Consider the following 20,585-nt stretch of genomic DNA (forward strand, 5'->3'; position numbering starts at 1 on the left):
AGCAAACCAGTGCTGTATTTTATCTGTTGGAAGCCAAAGTTCAGACAGAGTCACTTCATTTTTATGTCTTACTCAATATCTTATTAGCCTTCATAACTACTTTTAATTAATCCAGTCTTCACCTAATTTTTTAAGCCTAATACAAAAGGATTTGCTTAGTTATTTAGCAACTTTACATGGCCACCCATGTGTATGGGGGAAGGAGGATGTTAGCAGTAGTAGAGGGTGGGTGGAAGTTGGAAGCTAGAGAGAGCAAAACATTATCAGAAGAGAAGCTACCCCAGGGAAACACAGTGGAGGAAGCCCTATGGGGAATAATTGTGCAAAAGAGGAGAGTAGAGGAGGAAGAGAGGAAGCTACCTCTTCCTCAGACTACTGCAATATGCTTTACTTGGACCTGCTCTTGAAAACATTTCAGAAGCCGCTAGTGTTCCAAAATGAAGCAACTCACATATTAATAGGGAGGAGTAGATTTAAGAGCATTACCCCAGTCACTGCACTGGTTGCTAACTGGCTTCCAGGCTCAATGCATGGTGCTGTTTTTAACCTATGAAGTGCTGTAGGGTGTGGCACTTACAGGATTGCCTTTCTCCAGAATGAACTCATCCTGTGCATTCAACCCAAGGGCTGCTGACAGTCCCAAACCCACATGAACTCATAGAAACAGGAGCCAGAGGTGTGCCTTTTAAGTATGGAACACCTTGCCCCCATGTCCTTTCTACTAAAGTAGCAAAGATTATCTTGTACTGATGAGCTTTTGGTGCTGATGGTGGACATGGGCTATTGCAATGTTTACAATATACTTTATATTAGTGTTATTGTATTCAGAGTATTTTCTGAATTATCTTGACTCCTTGGAAGTAAGGTAGTATAGAAATGATTCTGTAAATAAAACTAAATTTTAACTGTCCTTCAGCCAAGCTAGATTTAACAACTCATGTTCATCATCTACTGGTAAATACACTGAAAAAGGAAAATTATTCTGCATATTAAGAAATATTGATTTAGTCCACCTCTCAGAATATTACTTCTATATAGCCTATTTTGTCTTTGGGGAGTCTCAGCATTGTTGAATATCGAAATTTAAAAAGACTATGAAGTCTGAAAAGCCAGACGCATCTCTTCCAATGCTGGGGAAACATATTTTAACAAAAATTTGCACAGTACATTATTCATAATGAAAATCTAATACATCTTCAGTTTTGTGAAATATTTTCTGTCTATTTATTGGTGTGTGTGAGGTTTGTATTTTCTCTAAGCAATCATCAGTGTTTATATGTGAAATAACATTAAAATATCCTAAGCAAACAAGATAGCAGCATCAACTAAACTTAGCACTTTAGATTAGCCATTATTCCTCATAAAATCAAGAGTTAAAATTGATGGGATAAAGCAGCCCTATGTTCTTATTCAAATATCTGTTATCTATAAAATAGAGGATAAGCAGGATTTATTTTTAAATAAAATAGTATTTATGGCTGAGGGAAATAAAGTCATTCCTGCAATCTCATCAATTACAATCTCATCCAGACCAGATACTAAAAGTGATTAACAATCATTTTTCAGAGTTTAGATAAAAATCAACAGAGAATTGATATATCAGTGGGGAAAACATGAATAAAACACATGTACTGTTCTATTATATCTCCTTTTGGCCTATGGGCTCAGCTAACATTGTGTAGGTTTATTTGATAGTTGTCTACGAGGCACAGCAGATGGCCACAGGATCAGACCTGATGAATACTTGGATAGGAGGTCATCAGGAAATTCCAGGCCTAGTTGAAAAACATTCCAGAAGAAGGCAGAAGTCAGAGTTTTCACACTGCTGCCAGGAAATCAACATGGACATGCCCATATAGCCATCAGAGGTTGACCTTAGTCTGAGAGAATCTTTACCTTTAGCGCAGAACAAGCATTCTTGTTTTAACATCTACATGAAACCACTGGATGAGTTTATCCATCAGTTCAAGGTCTGGTATCATCAAAGGTTTTAATATCAACCAAAGGGCTGTACAAGTGAAGCTGCTGAGATACTGACCCAGTGTCTGGGGGCTGTTCGGGTCTGGATGGAAAGGAACAGACTTTGGTTCAATCCTGACAGGACTGAGTGGCTGTAGCTATCTGGCCTCCCTGGGTTAGGGAAATTTCCACCATTGGTCTTGGATGGGATAGCACTTCCCCATTCAAGACTGGTGCACAACTTGGGGGTCCTCCTGGACTTGCAGCTACTGGGCAAGTGGCAGCAATGGCCAGGAGGGAGTTCGCATGGGTTCATCTTGTGTGCCAGTTGTGCCTCTTCCTCCAATGGGAGGCCCTTAAGATGGTCAGCCATGCCCTAGTCACCTCATGACTGGACTACTGCAATGCGCTCTACATGGGGCTGCCCTTGAAGATCATCCAGAAGCTGTATCTGGTTCAAAATGCAGTGGTGTGAGCAGTAATGGGCACTTCTCACCATGCTCATGTGTCACTGCTACTGCCCCTGTATTTAAGGAAGAAAAAACAGACCCAGTGTTTACTTCTATGAGAGTGTATTCATCATTAGATTTTTTTCATTCCAACAGGTCCCTTCTATTAAACACTGTCATCTTGTGGCCCCCAGGAAACGTGCCTTCTCTGTCACAGCCCCTGCCCTCTGGAACAGCATCCCTTCAAAGATACAGGGGGCTCCCACATTCCTGGGGTTCTGAAAAGAACCTGGCTTTGTTCCCAGGCCTTGGGTTAATGTGCTGGGTTATATTTTATTGTGGCTGTTTTTAGTGTGGGCTGTCTTGTTTGGCTATGTTTTTTATTGTTTAACTATGTATTAAATGTTATAAGCCACCTGGGCAGCCATAACAAATGTAATGAAATAAACAAACAAACAAACAAATAAATAAATAGACATAACTGCGCACTCCACACTAGGACAATGGCCACTTGGAATCTTGTCAAGGAATAGGAATCTTCTTCCAATATTCTATGTATGTATATTTTAGCTTTCTTGTGTGTATTGCTACTGACAGAAGAATATTTCTTAAATTCAGAATTTTTTTAAAGCTAAAGCATGTGATTCTGCAGAACTCCCATCCCCTTTAAGGTAGAACTACATCTGATCAATTTTTGTCTTCTCTAGATCTCTTATGCCAATGTGAAATCTCTACTGGTCATTTTCACATTACACAGTCACCCAACCTTTGCATAATCATGCTTTCCTGAATTAACCTAGTTAATTCATGTCACATCCTGAAATGTAAACTAGCATAGTACAAACACATCCATTATACTGGTGGTTGTTCTTCTATCGTTTATTTATCTTTCATCTCCCCTTCTATTTTATCCTAAGAAAGCATGAGAGAGAACCAGGTGTGAAGGTTTTGGAGGAAAAAAGGCTACGAAACTGCATTTTTTTCCAAAAAAGTTTGGATTGATTTCTTATTTGTTATTGAGAATTGCACTTTCATCTGGCACTCTGCATCTATGAATGAAGAAACTATTAGATGTAATATTATAGTGGCTATTCTCTGAGATACACATTTGTATTTAAAAAGCAATAAAATGTATTCACATTAAACTGAAAACATTAACCATAAATTCTTGGAAACTGACCAAAGATTGAACAAAGTACAGGTTACAACTAGAAAAGAGTTTTGCTTTTTCTTTTTCTCTTAATCTCTTGAACTACTGTGCTTGATTAAAAATTTAACAGAACTAAAGAGCAAAATACAGTTTTTAAATATGTAAAGCCCAGTTTCAAAATCTCTGCTGTCTTCAGCTAGAACATCTACCGATGTGATTTATATTCTTAAAGATCACCTTCCTAAAACTGGAATTTGAATAAAGTGGATCGATGAGTAAGTAGGTTCTGCATATATGGATATATCATCACAAACTTTTCTTCCATTTTTAAAAACCATTTTACTTTTATTTTACCATGTGTAATATGCTTATCTTATTATTTCATAGTCCTGAACTATATTTATATTCTGACTCTGAAAAACACTCAAATGTCCCAACCATGGGCTGCGTTAGTTTGCTAACACAATTAAATCTCTGTGAAACTACTTGTAATCTGAAGATATTTAAGGCAGAAAAAATAGACCCAGTGTTTACTTCTATGAGAATGTATTCATCATTCGATTTTTTTTTTCATTCCAACAATTGCCTGCATCCGTTTCAAGACAATCTCTTATAAACACACTCTAAATGGTGGCAATTGTTCATTTGTCATGTATGACAAAACACTTGAGAAAGTGCAAGACTTCTGATAAAATTCAGAGTCTAAATCAATGGTAAGCAGCAACCATTTGTTAGAGCAGATTTATGCCACTTCCCAAGAATTATATTCTTTCTGAAAGTAATTCTGTGGGGAGATAACTACTAGGACAGATGTCTCCTGTCCTATATCAGATAAATTTTGCTAGCCTAATCCAACTTCTTTATTTTCTCAAAAGGCTCAAACAGAGACTGAAATATTTGTCTCAAAAACTAACTTCAGGGAAAATCCAGTAGTTACTCTAATGACTGCTGAGTCCTCTGAAATGATCCCAAAGAACTGGACTCGTTCGCTTATTTATTTGCAAAAAGCATTTGCAAGTGGGAAGAGAAGCATGTATGGAATGAACTACTGTAATTACATCCACTTTCCAGTCCAAATGGAAGGAAAGTATATAAACAGATTTGAACAGAAGAGTAAAGAAACTATATTACAGAACTTAAACATCTTATCGTGGAATGTAGCTGGATGGCACCGATTCAGAGGCTTAAATTACTTTGATCCATTGATAGGCAAGGACATAATGCTGGTGCAAGAGACATGGACTGATAATGACCTTTTGGTTAATGGCTACTACTCATTTAAATTAAAGGCAAGGTCAGGTAAAGGACCAGGGAGACTGAAAGGTGGGCTGGGTATACTGATATCAACCTCCTTGAGAGTAGAGCCAGTATCTATTTCCCCTCTAAAGCACTTGGCTATGGCCGTTGTGCTCAAGGTGGAGCTAGACTCACTTTTAATAATCAATGTCTATCTCCCGCCAACGCAAAGAAAATCTGAAGTAACTGCGTTATGGATGGAACTGGAACACTATGTTAGTAATCTCCTCATGGAACATGCAAATGCCAGAGTCTTAGTAGGTGGAGATTTCAACGCCAGATTGGGGACAGATGATTATGCATTGCATGCTAAATATCAGCAACACCCCCCAGCGGAGGACTTCGATTCGATTAACATCCCCCGAAATCGACTCTCTAAAGATAAAGGAATAAATTACGCTGGCCTTTGCCTCGCAAAGATGGCGAATAGGCTCAACTTCCTTATAACAAATGGCTCGCATGTAGGAGATTATCCTGGAGAAGTGACATTTATGGCGGGAGCCAGAACTAGCACCATTGATTATATTCTAACATCTATGGACCTAATACAAGACATAGAACACTTTGAAGTTGTACCATCATTGGAAAGTGACCATCTACCGCTCTCTATACAACTGAAAACCTCTTTCTGGCAAACGCCTTCTGGGGCTTATCTCAGGCCTGCAATTTCTTCTGCTGGCTTAACAAGATGTCGAGTTGTTTGGCCCCAATCCCTTGATCAGAAGGTAAGGAGAGCTTTAGCAGAGGGAAATATTCAAACATTGCGATCGGGCCTCATAATAGCCAACCCTTCTCGAAACCCACTAGAATTATATAACAACTTAGTGCAAAGGTTACAGTCGTTCTTGGCACAAGATCCTGACCTCTCAGTAAAGAGGCCTGTCCTTGTATCGAAGCCATGGTTTGATAATGATTGTGTGGAAGCAAAGAAAGCCCTTACCTCAGCATATAAAATATACAAAACTGAGACTGGAGTCAGGAATTTAATGGCACTTAAACATCTTCTTACTCTCAAAAAATAATACAAGCGACTAGTGGCAAACAAGAAGAGGCAAGACATTAGGTCCACCTGGGAAAGGCTTACAGAGGCAGTAAAGAGTAAGAACTCTTCCTTATTTTGGCATGTAATAGCTTCCCAAAGTACTAGAACATATACTCCAACAGATTTTCATATATCACCTGCTGTTTGGGAGTCTCACTTTCGGAGTCTGTATGAAGACGCCCCCAGTGAGGAAAAAATGTACAACTTGAAGGATGTACCTAAATGGCAGCCAGTCTCAATGTCCGAAATTAAATCTCTTATTGATCAACTTAAGACAGGGAAGGCCCCTGGTGCTGATTTCATCCCGGCAGAACTACTGAAGAATAATAGGGAGTGGTGGACCCCAGTCCTGGCATCACTATTTACCTATATTGACTCCACAGGAAATATCCCAGCGGACTGGGGCTTAGCGATTGTGGTCCCAATTTTTAAGAAGGGAAATAGAGACGACCCTGCAAATTATAGACCAATGAGCTTGCTAAACATAATTAGCAAACTTTATGCCAAACACCTGCAAGACAAACTTAAGAACTGGTTGAACTCCAGCAATCTGATTGCTGAAGTACATGCAGGCTTTAGAGAGGGGAGAGGCACAATTGATCAATGCTTGGTTCTCCAGCACTTGATTGAAAAATATATGTCCAGCAGAGTGGCTTCACTATATGCTGCCTTTATAGACCTAAAGGCAGCCTTTGATTCTGTCACCAGATTCAAGCTATGGGAGAAGCTAGAAGCCGCCTCTATTGATCGCAGGCTTCTCTATTTATTATGTGTCTTACATTCTAACACGACCCTCAAGGTCAGGTGTAACATGCAAGGGGCTCACACAGAATCGATATTTTTTACTGAGTTAAAAAGGGGGTTAAACAGGGGTGCATTTTGGCTCCCTTGCTCTTTAATTTCTACATCAATGATATGACTAAATGGATAAATAATCCTAACCATCATCCCCCTAAAATAGGGAATCGCAGTATTGCCCTATTGCTTTACGCTGATGACGCTGTAATTCTCTCCAGGACACCAGTGGGCCTAAAAAGAGCCCTGCGAGTCTTGTTCCAGTACTGTAATAAAGATAAACTGGAAATTAATTTCCAGAAAATCAAGGTTATGGCCTTTGCCAAAAGACCAAGAACACAATCCTGGTACCTCAATGGACACAGGTGATTACTTTTAAATATCTGGGTGTGGTCATACATGCCACTGGTTCAAGGACTGCGCATTGTGAATATACAGCCGCAGTTGGACAGAGGTCAGCTAACGCTATCCTCAAACTGTTACGTTTAAAAGGAGGACATTATGTCCCGTCGCAATTAAACTTTTCCAGGCGAAATCGCTTGCCCAGATGTTGTATGGGACACACCCTGGACCCTCATCCTCCTCCTTCTTACCCCTGGAGAGAGTCCAGTCCAAATTTTTAAGAGCAATCCTACAATTGCCTCACTGTGTGTCAAATGCCTGCTTGCGCCTGGAGACTGGCCTTTTAAAGGTTGAATCAAGAATCTGTCTGTCATCTTTAAATCTATGGTTAAAACTTAACCTTTTCCCTCAAGGCCTTGCTCCATTAATTCTCCAAGATAAATTTGTTTCTTCATGGACCAAGGCTGTCGAGTGTAATCTTGCAAGGCTAGGCGTCGCCCCGCCTTCGTTACTTCAGCTGGGCTTTGACAAGGCAAAACTGAACCTGAGACAAAGGGTGGAAGACATGGAGAGGCAAGCCGATCTAGAAAAAGTTCCATCGTTTTTGGCCCCAGAATCCACTAGATATACTGTAGCTGCCGCCAGATATCTCAGGCAGCTAGAGGTAGTGAACTACCAGAGGGCCTTTTCACTTGCCTGATGTCATGTACTCCCTTCAGCTGTGCTGGACAGTAAATATAAGGGAGTCCCATTGGTTAAAAGGCTGTGTCCATGTGGTTCTGGGGAAGTGGAAACCACTGGGCATGTCCTCTTATGGTGTCCATTTTATAGAGAATTACGAACAAAATTTATTTCTCCAACGATCAGCAGATATCCTGGCTGACCGGACGCCGAATATCTTCAAATTCTCCTCAGAGATAAGTGGAGTAATGTTACAGTGCAGGTGGCAAGATTTTGTGCAGCAGCTCTTAAGAGCTGACGTATTATTGTGAACAATTGATATAAGCATTCTGTGTTTCTATATTTATGTACTCAAAAACCGATATTAACTCTTAATTTTAATGGTTTATAATGTGTAATTTTAGGATGATTGAAGCCATGGTGCATAAATTATTGTAAATGATTTTTTAATTATAACCGACAAGTACCTTGACTAGCATACTTTTGGATATATAATCCCTTATTTGGATTGGACATATTTCATGTCTTTCCCTTTCTTTTAATATTGTACTGGTCTAATTGATTGTAATAAAGTTAATAAATAAAAATAAATATATTACATAACACACAATGTAGCAATCCCATATTAAATATGCTGCTATATAATATTATCATTTCTGGGAGAAAGGTCTGGAGACCTGGCATCTCATTTCTAAATTAATATTCTGTTACAGCCTTAAGACATTAAGTACCAGTATACTCTGACAGCACATTTGCCAAAAAATAGGAAGAGTTTAGAATGGCAAACCTTGCAAACTGTGCAACATATTTAGAAAGGTAGACAGTTGTTGAGAAGGGTAGGATAAATGTTGAATTAGAAATAATAACCCATTTATAAACATTTAAGAGACAGCTTCACCCTAACAAGAAGACCTTTTGGGCTTCATGTTCCCTAAGAAACATTTTAATATTGTTGGCACAATTGGGGACAATCTTCTTGTGAATCCAAAATAAGGAAGAAAAGGATATTTTACTTTGAATGATCTTCATGCGAACCCAAATTTATCTGTGATATTTCAAAAATTTATTATATAACATTCCCTAAAGATTAAACTCAATCTTGAATATAGCAAGATAATTACCAATCCTGAATAAGACAATATAAATATATTTTTCAACTGCATTCATTATTAAAAAGCAATATAAAAGGCAGAATATATGTTTTGCCTTCCATTTTAAATATATATCCTTTTGTAATTCTTAATTACCCTGCCTTAATTTACAATCTGTGATTAGTTGTTGGGAAGAAAAATTATGATCTTACAGTACAGACTAACTTTTGTAATTCTTGATTACTCTCATTTTTAGATGTACTTACTTATTACTGCATGGGGCTCATAAACAAATGCAATATTATAATATTATTTAAAACAGTCACCATCTCATTAACAACAGAATTTAAAAACACAGAATTTAAACAGAAAAGTTTGTATTTTTACTCGGGGGGGGGGGAGATTCATTGAAAATATGACATCATATAAGCCTTCTACTGAGGAAGACCAGGAGAACAACTAGGCTGATGACCACTTGTAACTTAATGGAGACACTTGGAGCAAAGCCTCTTAAAGCTTTTAAGATTCAGTCATCTGGCAAGAGACCTCACAAGCTTATAATTTGTTCTAAATGCTCCAGTACTGGAGTATTCTGAAATATCTAATGCTCTATTGACTGCAATGGCCTGATGAAGAATATCCCCTTCCAGGGTGCTTCCTTTTAAATTTTTCTTTTCATTTTAATTGCAAGAAATGGAAGGAAAAGATTTAGACTAGCCAAGTGATCTAAATTCCCACCCACCCTCCAGGGATGTCCACAAGATAAGGTAAAAAAAATTAAGATAGCCATAACAAAGTGATCAAGGCTCCACCTATTTTTCTAATGAAAGATCCATTAGATCTTCCACCTTCAACTGAAGAACCACATGATTGGTTCCTAAGTATTTCTGCTCAATTTTCTATCACTCCTTGAATAAAGCAAACCTCTCTCTCCTATTCATATTTTTAATTTTGAAATAAAGCAAGGATTGCTACAGTAACTGCTACTCAGAAGAACAAACAGCTCACTTACAACACTGCAGATAAGGGGCTGCCCAAAACCATTTCGTATCGGAAATGTCTGGAGTTCAAACTGGTCTAATATGAATCTAAACAGTTGCCTCAAGTTTGAAACAGAGTTTTCCATCTATTCAAAACATCCTTATTTCATCCTTAGAATGTGTGGCTTGTACTCAAAACTGCACTCACAACACTTCTGGCGTGGCTGGAGCAACCTGGTTTAAACTTTAAACAACTGTTTCAAATTTAGAACTGAGCATTTTGAGTTTAAAACATCAAACATTTAAATGTTTTGCACACTACTGCAGATGCAATCATTCTTGAACACAGCTCTTCCCTCAGAAGGCAGGGATGGGGAAATAAAACTCTGCCTAACTCTTCTGTTACAATAATACTCCTGCTGAGAGGCGGGGGGGGGGTGAAAGGAAGAAGAAAATTTGTCTCAATGTTTTCACAGGAAGAAAAAGGATGTACAAAGATATTTTTTAATAAAGTCTTGAGCTTCTAATAAAGCAGTCGCAGGAAGTCTAAAATAGGGAGGAATTAACTTAGAGATACTAAGCCTTTGGGGCAAGGACAGCATGAATCAACTAATTCTTTTGAATGTTAATATTCTTTTGGAGGAGGAGCTGGAGGAACACGTGAAGCCACAAGTGCACTATTTGTTATGGTACTAATAGCTATGACAGAATAAAAGTACATCCTTTATCCACTTCGATCAGTTCGATCACAACCCAATGAAGAGATGTTATACTGTGCTGACTTCAACGCTTGCAGTTCAAATCTGCAACTATTTATTAAATAATAAGAAATCAGTTGGGACCAGGTGTGAATTCTGGGTTGGATGAAAGTCCTAACCTCCTTCAAAGAATATCATAGGCTGAAAGAATTCAACACAGTGAAAGAACCTTAGTCTGAACACAAAGTTCTCAAGGAAACCCACGACTTGTAACCAATAGAAAGTAAGAACATATTCCAATTTCAGGATTTAAAAAAAAAAATAGTCAGGCACATTTTAACAAATCACAAACTAAACATGTATCTTTCAGTAAAAAAAACAGGCAAGGCATGGTCTATGGATTTGGAGGTCCAGGTATGAAGCAATATTTATGCATTAATAGTGCAGGAACATGCTTTTTTTCTAAAGAATTTGAAGAATGGCTGGAATGAATGACATTCAAACCTGGTAAGATGAACAAACCACATTTCTGATCCTCTACAATTCACTCATCCCTGGAATGATATTTGTAAAGTAAAAGGGTTCAACAATTAGTACAAGCAGTACTACTGTTATCCATAATGGACATTATCCGTTTTTTAATCCCACTAATGTTTGTGAACAAATAAAGTAAATTTGAGGTTTTAACCGCAAGCTCCGATCTGATTTAGCAGAGCAGCAGCATAGCAGAAAATAAAATCTGTATATACCAGGCCTGGCAATGGCTCCATTATATTTTCTTTTATAATTTCTTGAAAATGCTTGCCTTCATCTGTATTCTTTCTTCTTCTCTTTTTTGGTAAGTGCTAAATTGGATGGAAGTTATGTGGTCATACATGAGTACTATTTTATGCAATTACAGTAGCTGTAGAGAGTTTACATTATATATCCAATGTTTTAAAAAAGAAAGGAATAGCTTGACATTTATCCCCTCACTTTGCAACTAACATACTTAAGCTTCAGAAAGGGTCTGTTAGGCCACATGAAATATGCTGTTGTGTACAATATCCTGATTCTTCTCCTTCCCTCCCTCCCTTCCTTGGATTAAGGACTTGAAATTACAGCTTATTATCACAGTAAGAAGAGCAGGGAGAAGGGGAATAGAAGGGTGGCTTGGAAAGAATAGATATTAGAGGCAGGAAATCCCATTTTTCACTCCTTAATTCCAGTCAAAAGGCTGATAGGAATCTTTTTTCAGTAATTTGCTGCAGTTTATCCGGTTCTTTCCCTTCTGCCGGCTCATCAGTGATGGGCTGGATAGCATGCTGTTGGGGAAAATTTAAGATTTGATCCAATAATAAAATAAAGTAATGTACATGGATTTATATTCATTTACTCCTGCTTTCTACAAAGGCACCAAAACTCAGGCATATTGTGGAGATAAACACAAGCAGAGAAACAGATGTAAGTAGATTGGCCAAGCAGAATTTTCAGAGTCTTTTCTTAACATTTAAATACCCTCTTAAGTCAACATAAGAAGCAGCATCTACATGAGCATGACAGATAATCCCATTAAAAATAGTACCCAGTCCTTCAGACTTCAGGTTGGGGTATTTATTTATGACAACACAAAGACATGTCTCATCCAACATCAATGCAGGGCTCTGTCTTTTTTTTTTTAAAAAAATAACACACAGTTCACTATGCAGCACACATAGGAAGTCAGAACTGCTAGTGAGATAGCAATTTGGCTCTTCTGTTAAAAGTGAGCTTAAAATGTTCATTGACAGATAATACCCTTAAGTGCTATAAGATGAAAAATAGGCAACAGAAAAACTTTCAGCTAATTATTTCATAGATACTTAATAAAGATGCAAGAGGAAAAGGAGTTCATTCTGATATGCAATGAAACAAATACAACCTTATCATTTAGGGGAAAATCATTCATTAGAGTGTTTCTGGAATCGTTCTCAAAAATATTGAGTCAATTAGATTCCAAACTTTCTTGAAATTATGAAAGCACTTAAAACATACTGAGAGGAAAGAAGGTAAGTTTCTTAGCTAGTATAGTAATTCAGATGGCAAAAGAATCACAGTTCTAATTGCACGAGCCTTTTTCATTCCACTGCCCAACTCCCAACTGCCCAGCTCCCAGGTCACTATATAGCAAAAAAGAATAAAAATTAAATAACACAATGAATAAACAAAATGAAAATCTGGCCACTCAACAGAAAAACATCTACAAAGCATATCCCACAAGAGGATCCATCCAACCTAACCCAAGACTTAGGAGAACAGCCAAGTCTTTAAGGCCTTCCAGAACATCGGCAGGGTGGGAGCTCCACAGATCTTGGGGGTGGAGCTCACAGAGGGCAGGCACTATGACAGAGAAGGCATTCTTCCTGGGTTCTGAAAGATGGCACTGTTTAATTGAAGGGACCCAGAGCGAGCCAACTGTTGAATATATACAACCTTTCTTGCTAAACAGGCAATGTAAACCTGTTTAACCACAAAACATGATGTGGAAATCAGTCTGTAAAAGCTGCATACATTAAAAAGAAGTAAGGCACTCCATATTCTGGGTCAGAATTGTACTTCACATAGATGTTCTCTAAGATTGCCCTTCAGATCAAGTTGGAAGGAGGAAATGAAGTTAAGATATTCTGTAACAAACTGGAAGACTTTTAGGCAATGGGTAAAGTCACATTTCATACTAGATACAAATCCTTCCAAGAGTTTTCTTTTCTTGAGTGCTAAGACTGGCACCGCTTATCATCATTTATTATCCATGTTATGAAAAGTATCTATAGAAAAGGGGCAGTTAGAGACACTGCTATATTTATTTTGAAAGATATTCCTTTTAATGGCCACAAAAGCACTTGGGGAGGCTGATATGGTCTGCAATCTTAGATGATATGGGCACATGTGTGTTCATTTCTATAATAACTTTTCATTTCTTTTTTTTCCCATTGCTATTATCAGACTGGGTTTTCCCCCTCCTTCATTGCTTATAGTGTCTTACATGAAGAAAATATTTAATATAGACTCTGAAATGATTTGCATTGTGGTTCCTGCAGCAATGTCTCTCTCTTTCAATTAGTTATAAGCCTTTTAAGCTGCTTCATCAAGTGCTTTATTGGTTAGTTATATAATACATCTTTTATTAAGATGGTTGGAAAATCTTTCTCTTAGAGAAGTCCTAAAGCTCTTATATTGACAATATCAACCATTTTGCATTTTATTCACATCTATTCTGCATGTGATTGGCTACATATCTGGCTACAAAACATAATTTTTTATACTATTGAGAAACAAATATTACCAAAGAAAACCATTTTATACACTGAAACCACTCAGCCATTTTTCTCACCATCTTGTGCTTTCTGCCAACACAGCCCAAGCCACTTTGGGCAATATGAAGATGCAGGGAACCAACATGGTATAGTGGTTAAGGTGCTGAACCAGGAGTGGGGATACCCAGGTTTCTAGTCCTCCCTTAGGCACAGAAGCTAGTTGAGTGACCTTGATCCAGTCACTCCCTCTCAACCCTAATCAGCAATGGGCTCTGTGACAAGCCAGCTGATGGGAAAAAACCCACATCACATTACAGATTGATAGCTTTGCTATCAGGTGAGCAAAAGGAAGTAGACCCTGCTACCATGAGGGACAAATGCTAAGAAAAACAGCAACAATCCAGAGAAATCAAGTCCTATCTTGATACACTATTCGACTGATCATCAACCTGTTATACCTTTATGTGTGGATGCCTAAACAATCTGCCAAGTTCAATTTGTGACACTGATATTGTTTTGGATTTTTGCTGTTGTACACCAGCATGGATGTATGGAGACCCACCATCAGGAAGAAAAGTAATTGCTGGATGTTCCAATGAAAAGGGGGTAGGCGTAGTTAACTGCATATCATTCTCAAAAATAGCTTTTACATTACTGAAACTTACTTATCAAACCCAATAAAAGGGTTTTAGAACCATTGACCTTTCCACCCATAGATGGAAAGCCTTTTTCTGGACTTCTTGCACATGATGGGTGATGTTGGGTTGAAGCTCACCAGTATCCGTAATAATCTATAATTATTAATTATATTAATTATTATAAATAATAATTAATATAGCACATCTGTTTCAAAAGAGATTATGTGATAGAGGTTTCCAGTAGTATCATCAATACTTTTATCAGAGCTCTTACCGGAGGGGAGTTCTCATAGATGTTCGTACTGTAGGGCAGGTTGATAAAAACTGGATCCATATCCTGTACATCTGTGATGGTGATTGCAAGATTGGCCAGAGTGGAGAGGGGTTTGGTTTTATCCTGATCCTTAAAAATGTATAAGAGACAATATTGACATAATGTTAAGTGAAAATCAATAGACAATAAAAAGCTAATTTCATCTACAGGTGAGGTAGGTCTTCTGCACCCATAGCTTCCTTTTTTTGGAGTTATGTTTGACATTGACTACTAAAACCTGATGGCACAGGTTCCCCCCATTTAGCAGTGGAAAGAGATGGAAATTGTAGTGTAAGCCCTAAAACACATATTTTGTAATAAAAAAACAAAATAGAGAAACTTGTCAACCTTCCCCAAACCCCACTCCTCTCAAATGAGTGATGCAAATCCCAGCCATTTTGGAACACCAGTTTCCCTCTACCAAAGTGATAAGTGCTTGACTTTGGAAACAAACAAATGAAAAAAAGTCAACTATTCTATTATCACCACAAAGTTCTAGAACTGAACATAAGAAGCCATGTTTTACTGAGGAGAGGTGGTTGGTTTTCTTTCACTGACAAATGCTCTGCAAAATGTCAGACAGAAACTATTTTCAGTCATGCTATTATCAAGGTTTGGATCTAACAGCAACTGACAAGTCCAAACAGCAGTCAGATATCATAGCAACCTTCACCACTAATGTAGCCACATACCTTCCATTTCTTTTGGAATTACAGCACACCATTTCAAAACCTGTCAAATGCTATCAAGGACAGGATGAGAACACGCTTTTTCCCCCATGTCTAAGCCACAGCAGGAGAAATTCATGTACTCCACTGACTGAAAGATACCTTCTAAGAGATCTACAAGGTCCTCCTTGTTTTACTACGAGTGCTTATGGAACATGGTGAAGGTTTGAAGTGTTCAGCATGTTAGTATTAGCCAACTTCATTAAACAACCTACATGAAATATATCATGAATGCAGATTATAGGGAATACTAATGTGCTTTAAACTGCCTCATGGCCATATAATTTGATTTTAATTTCCTTCTGAGATATATGCAGGTTGACTATGATTATTTAGCGGAAACGAAAATGTGGGTTGCTCATCTTCCAAAGTGTTTTACATGCTCCAAGGTTGTGCCTAAACTTTAAATAATGCTCAGGGTCCTAACTCAATTAAAGCCCTCATTTTAAAATAATATGCTTAGATTATAAATTTGCAGATAGATTCTGTTCTGCTTTTAAAACAGCACATCATAGGAAACCCAAATTAAAGAAAGCTAACTATAATGTCCATCTAAAATGTATGTTCCTTTCTACAGACCCTTACATAGTTCAAGAGAAAAAGAGACAGAAAAGAAGGGAACTCATACTCACTGTAGCATTCACTTGCAGTTGATAAGCCTGGGTGACTTCATAATTCAGTGCACGAATGACTGATACAATGCCACGGCCGCTGTCAATAGCAAAGAAGTTGGATGGTGGTTGAAAAGAGTAAAGCACGCTTCCACCTGCTCCTTGGTCTGGATCTGTGGCATTCACAATGAAAATGGGAGTTCCCACTGGTGTGTTCTAAAAATAGCAAAAAATATATGCAATCAGCAAACTCTTTCACTAGAACCACCCGAGTTTTACTGTTTAAAAAAGAAGATCAGGGATTGCCATATTATGATAAAAATTGTAAAAATGACTTCATGAATCTACTGGACTGCAACAATCATCCCAAAGGAACAGCATTAAAGAAATATAATTATGATCTATTCTTGTAAAAAAACAAAACAAAGATGACCATTAAAATGACAATTCTACTTAAAGTTTTATTTTGTTTCAAACAGTTCCAGTGATATGACCTTGACTTGTATATGGCAAATTATTTCTTTGCTTTTACATAATTTCTGAAGAGCAAACAAACAATACAATATGAACACAAGTATGAAGAAAGTTTAGGTGTATGAAATCTAATTGTTACTTTGGTACTTTTCAAATAAAACAATTCATATTATTCAGAACTCAAAAGAGTTTTGGTGGACAAAGGCTGAATTTAAGGCTGCTAGACTCTCAATCTATTGACCCAAGATTAAGGAACAGGAACCTGGAGCCTTTAAGTGGAACCTGGAGCCTTTAAATACATGGATAATTATGATCAGTTCAAGGAATGAGAAGATAATGGACTTTATACACATATTTATAAACCCATAAATTGCTAATGGAAAAACTGTATCTACTGAATGTTTGCAAAAAAAAATAATTAAAAGTTCCAATTTGGTTTCATATGAGATGCAACAATTTTTTCTTAAAGCTGATGAGGTCTTACCAATTAAGTATGTTAGCAACATTTGAAGGATACTGTATATTCACATTTAAAATCAAATAATTTCTTCTGTACTACTGAAAACTTTTATATGAAACACCCCAGATGCTTTTCAAAGTGCTTAAAAGAATGGAGAGGAGACATGAGATTTTAGAAAATTATTGTTTTATCACAAAAGAAGCTTGTAAAGAAAATTCAAAGCAAACAATCTTCACTGGACTTTATGAATATATTGTAAAACTTGTGGAAATAACCCAATAATATTTTAAGAAAAATTAAGCCCCAAGTCACGCTCTGCTACCTCATTTTGTTGGGGAGGGATAAGGGAAGAACACTGGGAGTATACACCAGGAATATATACTCCCAGCAGGGTCACCCAAGGTATAAAAATCATCCCAGCTGCCCATCTAAGGAAAACAAGTACATATATCACAGGCATCAGAGATATAGATGCTAGAGCCAGATGATCACAACAGCAACGGCATCATTTCATACAACATGGGAAAAGACACTCCTGTATTTTACCAAGAACACATAGGTAGGTAAGGTAATGTTACTGATAATATAATGCTGATGATGGGCTCTTCAGGTCAGTTGATGAAGAGCTGAGAATATTTTGGCAATGAATGATGTTTATGACACCGCTTTATTAAACCCTTCATGATGTCTAGGAGCTGATGCTGCCATGCAGAAAAAGAAAATCCTCAAAGCTATAAAGACAGAATTCCAGTGGGAACATGGAACATAAGAAGCATGAACATGGGAAAGCCCAACACAGTAAAAATTTAATGAATGAAGTACACATCTTAAGGATCAACAAACTGAAATGGACTGGAACTGGACATTTTCAGTCAGAAAACTATACTTTTTATTAGGACACATACACAACAAACAAACAAACAAACAAACAAGGAATTGAGTTGCGTTCATAGTGAGGAAAGATATAGCAGACAGTTCTTGGGTAAAATGGATGCAAAGAATTTACTGACCAAATAAAATCAGAATTCACAGAAAATTCTTTAATATGACAGTGATCCAAGTTTATGCTCCAACCAGTGATGCAGAAGAAGAGGCGTATAACAAGTGTTATGGTCAGGTTCAATCTGAAATTGATAGAGCATGCAAGTAAGATGTGCTGCTTGTGGTTGGAGACTGGAATGCCAAAGTAGGAAATAGTAAGGAGGAAAACATAGTTGAACTGTAGGGCCAAGGAAATAAAAATGAAGCAGGACAATGACTTATCACAGGGTTCCTCAACCTCAGGAACTTTAAGATGGGTGGACTTCAACTCCCAGAATTCCCCAGCCAGCATGTTGGCTGGGGAGTTCTGGGAGTTGAAGTCCACCCATCTTAAAGTTGCTGAGGTTGAGGAACCCTGACTTATCAGTTTTTCTCAATCCAATGATTTCTTCATTGCTAACACAGTCCTCAAACAACCAAAATGACACCTATACATATGGACATCACCAGATGAAGCACACAGAAAGCCAACTGACTATATTAATGGAACAATGTAGTGGTAATGCTCAGTTATAACAGCAAAGATATGGCCAAGTGCTGACTGTGGAACAGATCACAAGCTGCTCATACGCAAGTTCCAAATTTCCATGGTGTGATCTTGAGCGTATAGCCACCATTTTTAAGGAGAACATCAAGGACTTTGAAGTCCTGAGCCTCATTGATTAGAACCAGAGCAAATATGAAATGAAATCAAAGAAGTTGTTAAGAATGAGGGACAAATGATTGGGCTCAAATTATCATGTTTTGGACACATTATGCAAAGAGCCAGCTCACTCAAGAAGTTTATAATGTTGTGAAAGGTGGAAGGAAAGAGAAGAAGAGGGCAACCAGCAGGAAGGTGATGGGTGCCTTTTGGGAGACCTGAAGGACCAAGTTGTGGACAGATCATCCTGGAAAAGGTCTGTGTAGGCTGACCCTAAAAACTGAGCCAGACTTGATGGCACAAAGTCAATCAATGGCTGAGAATTCTCTAGCTGCTAATTTGTATCAGCATATTTTTTAAAATGTTAGCACTTAACCTCCACCCCTTTCTAACTAATGGAAATGTGGATAATTATTAAGGTAAAGATAAAGTCTCCCTCAAGTCAAGCTTATTCGTGTCATTTTCTTTTCTTTCTTTTTCATGCTTTGCTACTGTCTTGTCCTGCGATGGTTTTTCAGCTTCCCAGTCTAACTTATAGACCTGGTTTGATATCTTGAGATCTGCCAAGTATGATTGTCTAGCTGGGCATACAATTGTTAGCCCAGCTGAAATACCACATAGAAAATATTTTACAGTAGAAGAAAAGCTACAACTCAAAGTATAAATTTCTCTCATTAGACATATATCAAAGGCCCATCACATTTGTGCAGGAAAATTAATCAAGAACTGTCTTTGGCTTTTCCTAATGCTTTCTCATTAAGAAAGTGCATACCAATCTAATTTATGTATATTTCAGAAAGCATGTCTACAAAACAGGGAAAAGTTTTATTAAAGAAAATATTTCTATATGATGCATAGTACCAACATTTAATCATGATAATCATGATCAATTTCAGATTTTTCAAAATTCCTATATTCCTACAGAAGGGGCCACAAATCACATGCTTAATTTTTTAGTCTTTCTCTATCTCTGCTACAATACATTTCAGTGTTAAAATTTACACTGAATTTTTGAAATGAACATTACACTGAACTTTACTTGAATACCTAAGTGCAGTCTACACAGTTGAAAGAGATTTGAGGAACAAATCTTTAGGTTTAGAAAATCTTGCAGCATATAAAACTTCTAAAATTTGTACAGAACACAGTTCTGTTCATTCCAAAGACACCTGATGCAGATCAACCACTGAAGCTAAACAAGCTTGGTTTTGTATGCTACATACCCATCTTGCTGAAATGTTTTTTGTAGAACAGTGTGAAAGAAATATATGTATACATACGCACATGTATAAATATCCCACATCACATCAGATACATATGTGTAGTTAGAACATTTACCAAATATCTCACATGATATCAGGAAGAAGGGAAACAGCTATTAATAAATAGGGGGGAAATATTATATCAGACAGGAAGAGTTGAAAGTTGATCCTTGTCATCTGTTCATCTGTCATTCTGTCTGTCTGCCTTCATCCATACCTTTTTTCTTTTTTTCTACTTTGACCATATTAATTTTCCTTGCAAGATTTTTATCCCTCTGTATCCTCTATGAGCCTCTATCTTGAACTATTCTCCCCAATAGCCCAGGGACTATAGTAACGAACTAATGGCAAATAGCAGAATTTGGTTTTCTTAGTGAAACAGACTTTTGTTAAAATGGCTTTAGGATAAAAACTTTTTAAAACCTGAAATCTTTTAAGTATTTGCCTTTTGCCAGTGTTAACATTTGCAAAGATTTCACCTGCTTCTTTCAGTAGCATTCTAAATATTTCTTAGGCTTTGCAGGATCAATTTAAGCCACTTATTTCTAACAAAATGGACTTATTCAGTTTCTGAGAAGCGCTTACTTAGTTTTTCATGCTTTATTCTATTAGACTTTAGACTAAAAGTATTACAGATTAACCGTTAATAAGGAGGAAAGG

General features: G+C 37.4%; 1 protein-coding gene across 1 annotated transcript in view; it reads right to left on the reverse strand.

Annotated features, from left to right (window-relative positions):
• Positions 1-20,585, reverse strand: part of CDH23 (cadherin related 23) — a 469,716-nt gene that overhangs the window by 299,512 nt on the left and 149,619 nt on the right. The window contains exons 7-8 of the mRNA XM_088144253.1: positions 16,067-16,261; positions 14,668-14,796 (exon numbers count right to left, since the gene is read on the reverse strand). Of these exons, the coding sequence (XP_088000379.1) occupies positions 14,668-14,796; positions 16,067-16,261 (324 nt within the window). The remainder of the gene's footprint in view (positions 1-14,667; positions 14,797-16,066; positions 16,262-20,585) is intronic.

This window comes from Python bivittatus, unplaced genomic scaffold, assembly GCF_059951505.1.
Source record: "Python bivittatus isolate LINGU-HERP-01145 unplaced genomic scaffold, Pbiv_v1 ctg000400_np1212, whole genome shotgun sequence".
Lineage (NCBI taxonomy): Eukaryota > Metazoa > Chordata > Lepidosauria > Squamata > Pythonidae > Python > Python bivittatus.